Source organism: Manis javanica, chromosome 13, assembly GCF_040802235.1.
Source record: "Manis javanica isolate MJ-LG chromosome 13, MJ_LKY, whole genome shotgun sequence".
Classification (NCBI taxonomy): domain Eukaryota; kingdom Metazoa; phylum Chordata; class Mammalia; order Pholidota; family Manidae; genus Manis; species Manis javanica.
Genome location: NC_133168.1, coordinates 91973439 through 91989495, shown reverse-complemented (window position 1 = coordinate 91989495; position 16057 = coordinate 91973439). Strand labels below are relative to the sequence as shown.

The window sequence follows — 16057 nt, the reverse complement described above, 5'->3', positions numbered from 1 at the left end:
ATCCTGGAAAAATAGGCAGGGGGTGGCTAACGATGAGAACCCTTACCAGTCAGCCATCCTGAATCTCTAGTGCCTGGCAGAAATAAGAAAATAAAATATCCTTTGCACCCTCTTTGAATACACTTATGTCCGAGGTGGTCATTAAGTACTGCCAGGAATATATATTGTTTGTCTCTTTTGATAACTAAGAAGGTATTTTAAAGGATTTTTTTAAAGTAGCTAACCTAATTGTAGTTACAGCTTCTGTGGGGAGTGTAATCATAACCAGCCAGTCTGGAATTTCCTCATCAGTACAGGCGAAGTAAGCCATCTGCTTAGACCCCTACAGACCCCCAAGGAGGGTGACCTTGCCTGAATCCACTCTTGGCTAATAACATCTTTGTCCAACAACCTGCCTTTAAAACCCTCTCCTTTTTCACACTTCTTCAGTGTGCCTATCTGTTTACTAAATGGGATACTGCTCAATTCATGAATCACTGAAAAAATCCAGTAAGACATTTAAAATGTACACAGTTGAATTTTGTTTTTTAACAAGGCAAATGGTGAATGATGAACTTTTGTTCATTCAAGAAAATCTGTGAAGATTTGTAAGGAACAGGAGAGTGTGTGGTATTTGTATCAACACTATTCTCTCCATAGCTCCTTCCAGCTTATGCTGGTGAAGACCCCACTTCAGACTACTTACTGCAGCCTAGACCATGTGCCAGCCTGTCACCTCAGCTCCCGCTCAGGGCTGACCTCCTGGGAGGAACGGGATTTCAGCATCTGAAGCCCTGGCCCCAGCTACCTGTGGCTGAGAACTGAGTGCTGGCTGAGAGTGCTCGAAGAGTTGTGGCACCGTTCTTTCAGTGCCCATAATACGTGGAACTGAGGCGATCCATTTGAAGCTGCCTACTGACGATACTGGAGTGCTGACTGGCCTTATTCCTGCTCAGGAGATGGCTATGAGTTACTCTTTTTTTTAAAGCCCTTTAATTTTTTTTATTTAAAAGCTTCATTTAAAAAAACTCTTAAAAAAAAAAAACTCTTGACACCAATTAATTTTCTTATTGAAGTAAAACACACAGCGCGAGACCTACACAACAATGTTCAAGTGTACCGTATTAACTATAAGCACAACATTGTACACCAGTTGTCTAGAGCTGCCCTGTGTGTGACAACACACTTTTTCTTGCTGATAATTCTCAAAATTATTGTTGTGACCTCTGTGAAAGGCGATTAGGAGTAAATTCATGTATTTAATGAAAATACAGCCTAGCCTGAAAAATTTTAAACATGAAAGTAAAACACAATCCACTGATGGAAGAAAATTATGCAAATCATGTATCTCATAAGGGACTTGAATAGAAAGTATCTAAAGACCTCTTAAAACTTAATTATAAAAAGTCAAATAACTCAATTTAAAGACAGCAAAGGATCTGATTCACATTTTTTTTGAGGAAGACATGCAAGCGGCTCATGAAAAGATCCCATTAGTCAACGAGGAACTGCAAACCAAAACCCCAGTGAGATACTACTTCATAACCACCGGGATGGCGAGAATCAAAAGGTGAGATAATAAATGCAGAAATATATGGAGAAATATGAAAACTTTATATTCACACTGATGTGAATATAAAATGGTGTAGTCATTTTGGAAAATAGTCTGGCAGTTCCTCAGAAAGTAAACCTAGAAATACCATATGACCCATTACTTCCTCTCGTAGGTATATGCCCAAGAAAAATGAAAGCATATCTTTGGACAAAAAACTTGTACATGAATTTTATAGCAACATTATTTATCATAGTCAGAAGCTGGAAACAATCAAAATGTCCATTAAGGCATGAATAGATCAAGAAAGTGTGATACATCCGTACAGAGGAATATTATTGGGTCATAAAAATTGTTACATACCAAAATTCAGCTGAGTGAATTTGGCGATTAATTGGTTTTATTCAGCCATTCACAAAAAACAGGCATTATCCCATGTTCTGAAGGGCTGTAGGGAAGGAAAGGCTTTTCAGGAAAGAAAAGATACTTTAGGCTTAAGACACCTTTCTGTGGGAGTCTGCGGGGCAGATCGCGTCACTAGTGGTGACTAGCAATTCAAAACTGACTGATCAAGATCATAGTCTTGAGATAGGCCAAAACTACAATTGGTTAGGTATTAAGTCTTTATTATTAAATATTGGCTTATTATTAAGCCCAGATATGGGGCTTAGCCTGAGTTACCCCATCTTGGGCCTGTTCCTTTTTTTTAAAGAATGAAGAATTGATATTAGCCACAACATGGTTGTACCTTGACAAAGTCATGCTGAGTGCATAGGTTGTTGGGGAAGAAAAGCTCAAGGTTCTTCTCACTGGTGCAATAATTAAACTGACATGAGATAGATAAGCAGAATATCAAATTTAACTTTGTATGCATGGGAACCCTTCATACATGAGAGGTTCAAGGATAAATAACATGAGGTATTACTATACTGTGTAATATATACTATTTAATACATATATTAAAACAGATCAAATGAGGTATGTATGACATCGAGCTAAAGAGTGGGGCAGTAGGTCTGGACATAAAGGCCTCTGTGGGTCCCCTCTTCTCATTTCCCAGCTTGTCCATGTGCTAGAGTGGGGGAGGGGCTCTTGAGAAAATTCTGCATGTGAGTATTAAATGCAAGGCTGCCTGCTCCAGGCAGTTGCAAGGAGACACTCCCTTGCTGATTCTAACAGCAACATCTGCAGAATTTGAACACATAAGCCAAGTCCACTGGAAATCTGAACCGCAGGTGGCAGTTCCTGCCTTGTCAGCCAGCACTGATATTCCAATAAACGCTTAGAGCTGTGTTTTTCAACTTTTGGCCATCTTCGGGGAATAAAGTCAGAAACTCTCCCTCAAGGCATTTCATGATCTGTTTTGGCACTGCTCTTAAGGGAATGTAACAGTAAGAAATGAATTTGTAATAGAAGAAAAGGGGAATCAAATCTTTCTTCAAAACTGAACACTAACATTTACTGGAAAGTGAACTCAAACAGCCCCAGAAACTTTGTCCACTAATGGGCGGGGGTGGGGTGGGGCGGCAGTTTATTCTTGTTCTCCAGATTTACTGCGTCTCAGGGTCAGAGTTAAAGCTGAAAGCTGATTTTGTTCAACCCCAAGCATTCTGTCCCCGGGGACTGAGGAGGAGCAGAAAAGAAAAACAGAAAGCTAGAGAATCAGCACAGAAATGTCTCCTTGGACCCTTGCAAGCTGCTACTTCATGTGTCTACACCCCAGCCTCTCTGCTACCATTTCCCCTTGAAAATTCCTGACCGCTTGTGTGTCAGGAGGATGGCGGTTCTCTAAGGCAGGAGCCTGCCACTCCCTCGTTTGCTAGCAAGTCAATAAACTATTCTTTCCTTTCCTCAAAACCTTGTCACTGTGTTTTGTGATTTGACCTCAGGGACGAGGAGCGGGTCTCGATATCAGGAGCAGCACCCCCGTACCCCGACCAAGTGCCCGCAGGGCCGCTCCTTCAGTGTCAAGAGCCCACAGGGCCGAGCTGCCAGGGACGCAGAGCTCCCGGCTTCCTCCTTGCTAGCCACAGGGGACTGTGCCGGCCAGGAGTGCCTGCTGTGTGGCGGGTCAAGCACAAGCCTCTAGAACTCCCTCCAAAGTACATGTTGAAAGCAGTACTGCCTTCCAGGAGAGGTTACAGACTGGAGTTAACACCAAGGACTTGGAAGGTGTCGGGGTGGTGATTTCCACAGACCCTTATTGAAGTCACTCACTTGGCCTACTCAGAAAACGGACGAATCTTGGAGATGACAGTGCATGATTATCACTGTAATCGGAGTGTCTCAAATTGCAGCTACTGTTCTCCTCCTATGAGTAAAGACCAGCAGGGCAGTTAGCTTTCAGCCGGCAAGGAGAGAAAACTGTCTCAGAGGCATATCAGACCTCCAGACTTAGGTTGTCATTTAGTCAGAAGGAACCTTCATCTCCTTTTCCTTCCAGAAGATGTCACACTGTCCCATCCCAGTGATGGTACTAGGCTGATTGGACCCAGTAATCGGGAAGTACAGCTCATCTAGGCATATTGATAGCACAGTCACGTGTCAGAAGGTGGGAAATAAATCCAACAAAAATTCAGGGACCTTTCATCTTAGAGAAGTTTCTAGAAGTCTATCGTGTGGGCATGCCAAGCTCTCCTAAGGTGATGAATAAGGTGCTGTATCTGAGCCCTCCTCCCCTCCACACACACACAAAGGGCACAGCAGCCTGGTAGACCACCTCGGATTTCAGAGGCAGCATAGACCTCATTTCCAGTGTGCTACTCTGAGCCATTTACTGATTGGTGTGAAAAGCACCTAGTTTGAGAGCAGCCTGGACCTTTGGAAGGTGGAAGGCAGGAGATGGCAACACCTGGATCTCCTCTCACTGCCACCCCTTCAAGGTGCAAACCTGAAAACGACCTAGCATGAGACTGACTTGCCCAGGATCACAAGGCCCAGACCCCGGCCTGACCTGCGTGGTGGTCCACGCTCCGTGCCAAGCCTGGCTGGCATTCTTCCGTCACTGAGTCTGTGCGACAGACACACGTGACACCAGCCCCCAGGAGCTGGAGGTGTCATCCATGTATCCCTGGGGATGTCCCTAGGGAGGAATGTCTGGCATGACCCTCCCTGTGCAGGTTGGGACATTGGGGAGCTCCTGGGAGGTGCTGTGGCTTCAGCAGGACAGGGAACTGGTGACAAAAAGCAGCCTGAGCTCAGCTCTTGTCTCGTCAGAGCTGGGACCCTGGTGTCATTGCCAAAGAGCGAGGGGAGGGCTCTGGTGGAGATCTGTGTACTCATGCATGGCAAGGGCCAGGCGGGTGGGCAGTCAGCAGCCCAGACGGGCATGTGGTCTGAATTCAGGGAGCAGCCCAGGAAATGGACCCTTGAAGAAGTGATGTCACTGAAGACACGCCCAGTAGAACCTGAATTGTGACCCGGACGGAACCCAGATTCTGGCGGCCGCAGACCCCAGTCCTGCTCACTTGACCGGAGGCGCTCGACAGAGCAACATGCGGTCTTGCTGTGCGGAGCCTTCTGAAGGCTTGGGAGTCACGGAAGCCGAGACGGAGAGTCCTCCTGCTCGCTCTGGGCGTTGGCTGAGAGAACACTTCCAACGCCTCTGTCTGTGTCTCCCGAGGAGCCCCGAGGTAACACAGGGCAGCCCAGAGCGGGCCCCTCCAGGGCCAGGCCACTGTGGGAGCCATCCCGGGCTGACCTTTTCCCCCGGCTCCTTGTGTGTGTGCAGTGGGCGTGGGGCTTGGGGGGACTGAAGGCTGGGGAGGAGGGAGCGGTGAGTGTCACAGCTCTGGTCTCATCATTCAGGACATGGAGGTGAGTGTTGGGACCAGGTACTTCCACCCACATGTTAATCCTGAGCCCAGGGGGTGTCCTCTCCTTCCCTCGAGGGACTGGATGTCTAGGCAGATGGCCCTGTGTGCCTGATCTCAGGGACAAGGGTTGGGTTCCACATGGCCCCCTGCGGGGAGGTCCACGCAGCCCCCGGTGCCTCCTATCCCGCTACCAGGCTACGGCTTTGAAGAGCTCCACCCTGGGGAGCGAGGAGGAGCCGATGGATGGATTTACCTACTCCATCTCCCTGGACCTGGGGCACGCTGCCTACACCCCAGGACCCCATTCCAAGCCTGGTAACCTGCCAGGACCCTCCCAGGGCTGCCCCATGAGATTGGTCGAGACCCACTCCAGACGGCCTGGAACCTCGCTCCCGGGGGCACCCCGTGCCTCTCCTTGCTTGCATCCCAGAGGGCTGGGGGCTCTCGGGTGAGCGCAAACCTCCCTTGTCCTGGTGGTTCCTGGGTTTCCCACTGACTATCTCCCTGCTGCCCCCCTCAGCGTGAACCTGAGCCATCTGCCCATGGGACTGAGGTCCCCAAGCGCAGGGTTCCTCGGACAGGCGTGAGGAGGGAGGGGAGAAAGCGCACGGGACGCGTGGAACCAGCTCCAGACACCAGCCGGAGCGCTCCCAAGGCCACCCTCCCTCCCGAGGACGCTGACCAGCCCACACGTGTGAAAGAGAAGCAGGGGCTGTTCACGGCAAGGTCATCTTCAGGGGCAACCCTCAGCCGGAATGCTTCTTGGCCCCTACTCTCTGCAAAGGATGCTGACCAGCCAGCCACGGGCCAGCGGCTCCCCCGGTGAGCATCCAGCCCCTCCTCGGCCCAGACGGGCCTCTGCCCACAGCCCGCGGTGTCTTGAGCTTCCCCACGTGTCTGAGCCTCAGCGTGCTCCTCTGACGGGCAGGGTGGCTGGCGATCAGCCCGTTAGGGTGCCCGTGGGGAACACGGGAGGAGCTTAGAGGGGCTCCCCTGGTGCCTGGCAGTGCAGAAAGGACTGCCGGCCAAGCTGGGCCACTTTGGGGCTTACTTCTCTGTACCCGATGAAAAGCCTTAGGCCTCACCCATCAGTGGCCTGGAGCCTGGCTCATTTGGAAAAGCACATGGGAAGCAGCCTTTTGGAATGGAGGCTCACGATTCCCTGTGGCTGTGCCCGGTCCTTGTCCTCATCATGGCCACACGAGGGACCTCTGGGGACAGCAGAGGGGTACCTGGGAAGGTTCGGGTAGGACTACCTTCAGTCACAATAAGTATGCGGCACCCACTTTGTGCAGACCCTTTGGGGTCACTTAGCATAACTGAGTGAAGGAAGCAGACACAGTACTGGGACCCCGTCCCGTGTGGAGTCGGGCAGTCACTTCAGGCGTCATCCGCAGGTCACAGCCGGGAAGCATCACGGGCGATACCCTCACCGCCTCCTCATGTAATGGGGGGCATGACGAGGGGCCAGAGGAGGATCTGAGAAAGTGAGCGTTCACTGGGCCAGGAGGGGGCACTGCCTGTGTGCACAAAGTGGGTGGAGGAGGCGTGTAGGCCTTGGGGCAGGGGGCGCACAGCAGAGCCCAGCAGGTCACTCATCTTCGGGATCCCACGGGCGGGCTGACGACTGGGGACTTCCTATTCGGGAGGATGGGAGAGGATGGGGTCCCAGGACAGACGCGCAGGGTCAGGAAGGGGGAGGGGCAGGTGCCTGGACAGGCAGGGGAGTGCACAGCGGCCAGGCCCACACAAGGGTGGACTCGGAGGGCAGTGTGGCTGGAAAGACCAGGCTTCTCACTCTGCCACCCGCCGGCCTTCCCCCAGCCCCAGGATGGGACGGGATAGGTGCCTTGCCTGGGAGCTCGAGCATGTGCCCTGTACCATCGATGCCAGCCAGCTTTCATCCACCCTGGTGGACCAAGTCCTCCACCACTTGGTCCAGGAGGAGCACCTGGGGCCCACGGTGGCAGAGCTGGAAGGTGAGGGTCTGCGGCCAGAGGACCATGTAGGGTGGGCTTCCCGGACTGGGGTTCCCTTCAAGACAGTGAGGGAGGGCTCTTCTGTCATTGTAAGGTACGGGGAATCAGGCCCGGGGTGACCATTTCTCTGTGTCCTGCTCCAGACCCACGGCAGAAGCAGCTGGCTCCAGAGACACGGGGAGGGCCGGCTTCGTGCCTAGAGCCCGTCCAGGAGGTCCCCGAGACCCCTGTGCTGGAGCGACGGGAGGTGTCACCTGCCTCAGCCCCTGCAGAGCCAGAGGATGTCCCAGCAGTGGCCTCAGCCCAGGGGCCAGGCCCTGAGCTGGAGCCCCATGAGCCCGCGGGCCTGGGGCCCAGGGCACTTGGTGGAATGGCACCAGGCGTGGCAGAGCCAGGTCCAGGTCCAGAGCCCACCAGCCCCTGTGCTGCGAGCCCCTGGGACATCCCAGGAGTGGTCTCAGGCCGCGAGCTGGAGCCCCGTGAGTCCTCAGGTGCGGGGCCCATGGCACCTGCAGGAATGGCACAGTGCCTGGCAGAGCCAGAGGTGGTCCCAGAGCCCACCAGCCCCTGTGCCATGAGCACCCCGGATTTGCCGAGGAAGAGGAAGCGGGGCATCCTGGTGTTTGCCCCACGCCTGGTGGCCGAGCAGCTGACCCTGATGTGTGCGGTGAGCGGAGCGGGCTCCGGGGTCAGGGGTGGGCCTTCCCTGTGTCACGGGCTGCCCCAGACCTGCCGTCCCGACGTGGACTCCTGTGATCTGGGCACACGTCCCAGCTTCCCCACGGATTCACCATGTGCCCTGAGAGACTCTCCTCACCCCCAAGCCCTCCCTAACCACACGGGGACAGTAGGGCCGGCCCTTAGGGATCCCTGCCTGGGAACAGGGGCACCAGGGGCACAGCTGGATGACACCTCTTGTCATCCCCAGGAGCTGTACAGTAGGGTTGAATGTGGTGAATGCAAGGTCTACGTAGAGAGACAACCACTGAGGGAAGCCATTGCGCTCCTGGCCCCCAACATCCTTAACGTCATCAAGCACTTTGGTACCACGTTTCATTTGGTCATCTCCTCCTGCCTCGGGGGCCCGAGCACGACCACCCAGGACAGGGCCCGAGTGGTGGAGTTCTGGATCCAGGTGGCCAAGGTCTGTCATGGGACGGCCCCCGGGGTCCCCTCCTTCGCCAGCTCTCAGGATGGGTGCCTGCGGTCTGCCCTGCATGGTCCCTGGGCCCTCCTGCCAGGGGCGTGCGGACCTGGACTCGCAGACCCCGGGGGTGGGACAGCCATCCCTGGCCCCTTGCTTGGGTTGAGCCACAGTCCTCCACCCAGGAGGGCTGCTCAGCAGGTACCAGGTGTGCTGGGCTCCCTGGGTGTCTGTCTCCTTAAGGACAGGAGTTCATGGGGGGCCAGAGCAGAGAAGCCGGCCACACTCTCAGCTCTGTCTTCCCTCCCAGGAGTGTCTGGCTCTCAGAAATTTTGAGTCCTTCCGTGCCATCATCTTCGCCCTGCAGCGCCCTCCTGTACGTCGCCTGGAGAGCACCTGGGGACAAGTTTCCTGGTGGGTAGTCCTGTCCCTGGGACCAGGGCACCTGAGTGGACAGGGACACCCCTACATCTTGCAGTGTCCCTCAGTGGGCTGGGACATCCTGGGAGGCGGCAGAGCCTAGGGGCGGGGATGGTGGGCTCTTGGGGCCCGCTGTGGATTAGGCCACGGGTACCCCTGCAGGAATCAGTTTCCTGCAATGTCAGGTGTGGGGTGAAGCCCATTGGAGATCTGGAGCTTGTGCTCTGCAGCAGGAGGTCTCTGCCCCAAGGACAGCGACCTGGCCCAAAGCACATTCGCCCCCGGGAGAACTGGGAATGGAGGCCCTGGGTGGAAACATGCAGCCCCCTCCAAAGGCCACGGATTCCCCAGGGCTCAGGGCCATGGTGGAAAGCCTCCTGCGGGCTAGTGGGCCTTGTAGGATCCCCAGGAAAAGGGGTCGGCCCCGAGACTCTCTGCCTGCTGGCCATGTATCTACCTCCTCCTCTCCCCTCCCCGTAGGAAGAGCTCCTGGATCTACAGAAAACTTAAAAAGAGGAACAAGGGGCTCAAAGGGAAGCAGCTCCTCAAGGTAAATGGGGGCTGGAGGTCTGGAACGGAGGGGTTCTTTGGGCAAGTCCTCTGCCACGCTGTGGCACAGCTTTGGGGAAGACTCAAGGAGTGTAGGGTGAGCGGGGGAAGGTGATGTGGAAAGTAGGGTCCCCCAGGCCCATGAGGGCCTCGTCTGTCTCCCTCCCTGGCTCCACTTGGCTGCGGGCCTGGCATCCAGTGAGGACCCAGGGGACAGACCCCTGGTCAGGGTTGGGGATGGCATGGCGTCAGCAGCAGGGTTGGGGCCTGTGGCTGAGCAAGGTCGGCTTCTCCCCTGGGTCCCCTGAGCCTGTCACGGCCCCTCTGTGGCCTCGGGCTCCCCATGTGCACATGGAGGGTTCCCGTCAGCCTGGCGGGGGGGCCTCCCAGGTGAGCAGGGTCCAGGGAGCACAAGACGCGCTTCAGCTTTGTGCACCCCCCTGGTCATGTGAGGGGAGCCGTGCTGATAGCCGGGTGACAGTGAGTGCTCAGGGCACCCTGGGAGGCAGAGGGACCTCCCCTGACCCTCTCAGGGCGGTGGCCATGGCCCGAGGACCCGAATGAGTATGAGTGTGTGCTGGAGCTGGGGTCGCTCTGGGCTGAGAGCCTGCTGGAGGTGGGGATAGCGTAGGTGCCAGGGGGCTCGGGCAAGGCATCCATCCACCACGGTCTGGCTGTGGGAGGCACGTGGGAGGGGAGCAGGAGCACCTGAGTGTCGTGCACCTTGCAGGAGGCGAGGGCCATGGTGAGGCAATGGCCACAGTCCCCCAGGGCATCCCAGGATACGAAGCAGCAGGTGAGAGTGGGGTGGCCAGGGTCATGGCGGTGGGGTGACCCTGCACCTGCTCCTGGTCCCACCAGCTCTGAACTGCCAGCTCCGGTGTGACCAGAAGGAGGGCGAGAGCAGCTGGGTACAGGGGGAAGTTGGAGGACAGGTGCCAGGCCCACAGGGCCTGGGATTGGCCAAAAGCCAGCCCTGGGAGGGCCCGGGAGGGGAGAGCAGGGCGAAGGGAAGGGGGGAGGCCGCACAGGGTGATCCAAGGGAGCTGGGGGCTGCGGGTGTGGGGTTCAGGGGAGGCTCTGTGGGCGCCCCTGAGGCAGGTGGGGACTCATCACCTCCCCACCCCGGTGGCACAGGGCATGATCCCGCCGCTCGGACTGATCCTGTACGACGCCTTAGAGAAACAACAGGAACATCATGTGGACGTGAGTGACCCGGCAGGGCTCAGGGGGGCAGGATGGTGAGCTTTAGGGAGGAGAGAGCCCTCAATGAGCCCGGACCTCTCAGCACCAGCCACCCCCATCCTGAGTCCCCCCCGCTCCACCCCAGGACCTGGCCTTCTTCGACAGGAATACCAGAAGGACCCACCTAAAGCCCGGTCCTGGCCCCAGGGCAGGCGGGGCTGAGGGCTCCAGGGGGCAGCATGTGGGCAGGACTGGTCTCCCCATCAGGTCCTGCCCTGGGGGAGGGATGCTGCTCCTTCAGGGCAGGAAGCACATCGGGGGGCTGGTAGTGCCTTACCGCCTGAGGCCTCAGCTCCCCAGTGCAGTTCCCGCTTCTCGGTAGCCCCGAGCCTGGGCCAGACCCAGGTGCTGTTTCTGGGCAGGCCTGCCCCTTGGAGGGCCCTGGCGGTCCTACACCTTGAGAAAGGGTGGGGACGTTCCGGCCTCATTCTGGGCTCAGGGGGCTGTTTCCGATGTACTTTGGCTGCCTTGCTGTCTTCCAGGGTGATGGTATAAAATAGAGAGAGTTGAGTGCCCAGCCATGAAAGGTGAGGGACGTAGTCAAGACCCCCTGGGCAGGACCTTGTCCGGGCCATGCCCTGGGTCTAACGTGTGTTGAGAGAGTTAAGACACGCAGAGCTCAGGACACTAAAGGCTTTGTTAGGTGGGGGATGGGGTGGCATCAAGGCCGCATTCCTGGAGGAGGAGCTGGACACCCAACAGTGGGAACAGGCAGGGCTGGATGGCATTGGAAGGAAGGTGGGTTTCCGTGAGCAAAGATCCGGGACCACCCCAGTGCCCCACTCCTCACCCCCTCCTCGTCTGCATCCTGTCCTTCCTCTGCCCCAGATCACTGACTTCCTAGAGGAGATCCTCACATACAAGTTCCTGGCCAGGCAGTATGACCTGGAGCCCAAGGAGCACTTCCTGTCCTTTTTCCGGACAGTGAAGCTCCTGCGTGAGGACCAGAGGTGAGGCTGCCAGGAGTGGGGTGTGGGCTGTAGCTGCCGGCAGGCTCTGGGGGAAGGGTCCCCTGCCATGTGGCTCCAGGGGCTCACAGGTGTCCCTCTGTCCTGCAGCTACGGCCTGTCCTACCACCTGGAGCCCCCAGGCCAGAGGGCAGGCAGAAAGGGACTGTTACAGTTCTTCAGGTCCCGCAAGATTTAAACTTACGGGCCAGGGCCAGGTGAGTTTCTGGGCTGGGGCAATTGGCAGGGGGTGGGCTGTTCCCCAGCCTTAGGGAAGCTTTGGGCCCTGCTGGGTGTGGGGGCGTCCTAAAGACCGGTGCGGCTGCAATCCCGCTCCACTCACCGATCGGTTGTGCCAGACTGAAGGGTGGTTCCCTGCCCCCTCTGGGACCCAGTTTCCTCCTCCGTGAGTAGGTGACACTCAGGAGCCTTCCCGTAACAGGGACTCCCTGGGTGCTGGTGATTGACAGGACCCTCCGCACAGGGCCCAGAGCCCAGAGGGCAGTGGGGACGGGGTGGAAGCAGGATAATGGGGGGAACCCGGGATAACCTGCCTCTTCTGCTCACCCGCGTGGCCCTGTAGCTGCTGTCATCGGGCCCTCGGCCCTGCTGGTGTCCTGGCTGCATGTGGAGGAGGGCTTCTTCCCCTTCGGGCAGGCGGCACCCGGCGCCCCAGGGCCCCAGTCTGCCTGCTGCTCCTCCTCCTCCCGCTGCTCATCCGGAGCCTCTGCCGGGGCAGCTGCTCTGGCACCTCCTCCGTCGGCCGACTCGGGCAGCTCCCCAGGCTGCCGCTGCATCCTCAAGGACCCATATGTAGCTGCGGCGCACCTGGCCACCTTTGTGCTGTGTCGTCCCCTCTGCTTGTGGCCCGTTGGACAGAGGCGAGCTGCCCCACCGTGTGGAGGATGTTCCCCTTCGTGCAGGTGGCGTCCCGCCGTGACACCAACTCCTGCCTGGGTGCCGTCATCCACCGAGTCGTAGCCACAGGGTTCCACGAATAGGTGGGCGCTGTCCTCACCAGGCCCGGCCTTTCCCGGGATGGACATAGACACGGTGCAGTGCTGCGTGGGACCACGGCCTCCTGATGCCCAGCGGAGGCATCCGAGGATGCAGGGGTGCCCGACTGTTGCAGGGTCCCGGGGCTTGCTTACAGGGGAGCCCCCTGTACAACTTCCTCCCCTCATCCCTGAGAAATAGCCTCCCCAGGCGCAGTGTGGTCTGGGTGTTGTCTCTGAGGTTTATGGTTCCTGGGGGTTGGGGTCATACTTGTGCAGAATGTAATAAATGCTGAACGGATTGCCACCACACTGCTCTTTCTTCTCAAAGCTCTGCCCCTCCTGCGGACTTCGTGTGCCCCAGCCCACCCCACCCCAGCCCTCAAACTCTCTGATGCAGGGGGGCCCTGACCTCCGCCAGGTTGTCCTCCATCCTCTGTCCTCCCCCCGTAAGGTGCTGAGGAAGAGCGGGGTGCTCTAAGCCCGAGGGTGGCACACCTCGGCAACACTGGGGAGGGCTGTTCAAACAGAAACTGAACCTTGTTTCCTGTCACCTATAGATTATGATCAGACACCGAAACTTGTTGATTAGAAGCCCCAGGGTGTCTTTTCAAGTCTTGAACACCACGGCAGATGTACCCAAGTAGATCCCAGGGCTGCAGGGCGCCAGTGTAGCACTGTCCCATCTAATCAGGCACAGCTGCTCCACACATTCCAGAAAATTCGTTTGCGAAAAACTTTGAACTTGGTCTCTCAAAGCACCTCCAAGAGGTGCATGCCTTCCACTGGGGGGGCTTTGTCTGAGCCCACTTTCTCCACGCTTCACACCTCAGAGCACCCCCCAAAGCTCCCGGGTTCCCAGTCCTCCCCCATGGTGCCCCTCAGCCGCCCATCCCCAGGCCAGGCTGGTGTGAGGCCCCTGGTGTCCCGCTCCTGGGTCCTGGCTGAGAGGCCTCACGTCTGCGACAAAAGGCTTGGGAGGCTGAGCGGAGGCACTTGGCTCTGATTCTCCCCACACGCTCCCCCAGGACTCTCAGGATGTGTTCACCCTCCCAGGAGGGGAGGCCTGGCCTGGAGGGGAGCTCCAGGATCAGCACAAACACCCCCTTGGGGGGCTCCAGGATGGAGAGTCTCCAGGCCTTATGCTGCAGGTGGAGCCCCAGATTGGGACTGGGGAAGCAGACGTGGGCCCTCCTGACAGCCTCAGGTGACCAGGTGACAGGAGGTAAAATCGGGACACCCAGGCCACCCTGCCCTCCTTCCCCTGGCCCTGCCCACAGCACCCTCAGAGCCATCTGCCTACACGGTGGTCCCAAGGGACGACCTCAGGCTCCCGGGCCACATAGGGAGGTAGGTTTGGGCAGGAGGAGGGCACACGGGCCCCTGGCAGGGCTGTGGCACAAGTCAGACCTGTCATCCGCATGGCCCACCAGCCTCAACCTGACACAGAAGAGCTTCTGGGCCCCGAAATAAAGCAGCAGCCCTGGGCCTGCTGGGTGCTCACTGGGTCAGCGGTCCGTCCTCTCCCAGTGTGTGCAGGGGCTCCAAGCACAACACAGCCTGGGCTGCTGGTGCTGGGCCACCAGGCTCACACGGCTGTGGGCTGCAGCGCACCTTCCCCACCCGGCGTGTGCTAGGGAGGTGGCAGGGCCCTCTGGCCTCTGGTGCGCTACTCTGCACCCAGGCACAGGCTCTGGGGGCTCCCCGTCTTCGGGCTCTTCAGAGAAGCTGATGATGGAGTTCTTGTTCACAGGCTCAGAGAATGAACTTTGCAAACACTCAAGGTAGGAGAGCATGTGCGAGGCTTTTATTTAGAGAGAAAGCAGAGGACAGAGCTCCTGGCTTGCCCCTGCCCGGAGGGGACAAGATAGCCCCGGGGTGATGCGCTGTCTAGGGGATTTATAGGCAGGTGAGAGACAAAGAGCCAGGGATGCAGACCTGCTAAAGGGTCCCCGAATGCTTATCTTTGAAGAGACACTAAATTTCTTATCAGTCTTCCAGATTATTTTGCTTACTTGCCAGTATTACTTGCCTACATTGCGTATCATTTGAATAGGGCTAGAGGAAGAAAAGCAGCATCTGGGTAAAGTTAAAGAAAATAAGCTGGGCCTTTTATCAGGCTACGGTACATTTTACAATAACCTCCTTTAATTGACACAATGAAGACATGGGCTATGCTGCGGTCTTTTCTTACGTGGGGGATATTCAAACATTTCAGGCCAAGTTACTCCTGGATTTTTGGTTTTAATTAATCCCACACAAGAATGCTTATATTACTTTAGAGAATGAATGTGACTGACTTTGCTTACTTGTCTAATATGGAGTTTCAGTAGGGGTTTTATTCCGGAGGCCCTCACCCTGCTCTGTCTGCACCCACGGTCCCTGCCTCACCAGCACCGAGGCTCCGCGGCTTCCCTCCCCAGCTGCCATTCCCTCCTAGTTCCTCCTCCAGGCTTCCCTTCCACACTCCCCAAGCTCTCTGATCCCATGCTCGCACCCCTCTCCCCCCGCCCTCCCAGCCTTCTCCTTCCCCCACCCCTCCCCTGGGCTGGGACTCCTGTTAGGAGGGCGTTGTGCATTTTTCTCGGTTCTTGTCCCCGCCGCTGCAGCAAAGAACTGAAACGCAGAGACACAGCAGTGAAGTAGAGTAAAAGTTTTATTTACGGAGAGAAAGTGCACACTCAGAGAGAGGGGAGTGTGGGCTACCTCAGAGAGAGGCGCATTGAAAGGGTGGGGGTTGCCCCTTGGAAGGATTTTTTCAGGAATGTGACAAAGGGCTAGGGGTGTGGACCTGTTAAGTGGTCTCAAGATGAGACGTGAAGTTTCTTATCAGTCCTCTGGGTAATTCTGCAAAATTAGCTTAACACAAGAAATGCACTGCTAGGATTCCCTCCAGGAGAGCAGCTTCCTGGTTGAGGAGCATATCAGTTAAGACTGCCCTCCCTGCCTCCAAGGTCGGCTGAGTTACTGTATGTTCGCTAAAGACTGTGCTAAGTGTGGATAAAATGAAAGTTCCTGTGGCCAGGATTCTCACCTGGGCCTAGTCAGCTAGCTCACCACTCATGTGGGCAATAGGTTGCTACTGACTCTATATAAAAGAGCTCCCACCCAGTGCTCTGGGTGACACGGTGACACAGCTGCGAGGCTGCAGGAGAGCAGAGCAGAGGCTGGAGCGGTGGCAGCGCTGAGGTCAGAGGCCCAGAGGATGGCTGTGTGGGATGGCTGTGTAGGCAGGGAGGCCCAGAGGCAGAGACCCGCTTGCTGCATGCAGATTCGCTCTGATTGGGTGGGATGTTAGGGACTGACCTGCCACAGTGGAAATAAAGTTGGGTATAACCCTTTCACCCCAAGAACATTTTACTGTCATTTCTTTGGTCACATTGAATCCATAGCAAACTTACCCAGTGTTGAAACCCATTGGCAGGACATTAA

The 16057-nt window shown here is 56.5% G+C and overlaps 1 protein-coding gene across 1 annotated transcript; it reads left to right on the top strand.

Moving 5' to 3' along the window:
• Nucleotides 1-7113: 7113 nt before the first annotated feature.
• LOC140845421 (ral-GDS-related protein-like) lies at nucleotides 7114-12913 on the top strand. The gene is made up of 8 exons (XM_073219496.1): nucleotides 7114-7325; nucleotides 7469-7992; nucleotides 8254-8469; nucleotides 8780-8883; nucleotides 9370-9439; nucleotides 10169-10234; nucleotides 10576-10644; nucleotides 11512-12913. The coding sequence occupies exons 1-8, from the start codon at nucleotides 7178-7180 to the stop codon at nucleotides 11635-11637; spliced, it is 1323 nt and encodes a 440-aa protein (XP_073075597.1). The 5' UTR covers nucleotides 7114-7177; the 3' UTR covers nucleotides 11638-12913.
• The last annotated feature ends 3144 nt before the right edge of the window (nucleotides 12914-16057 follow it).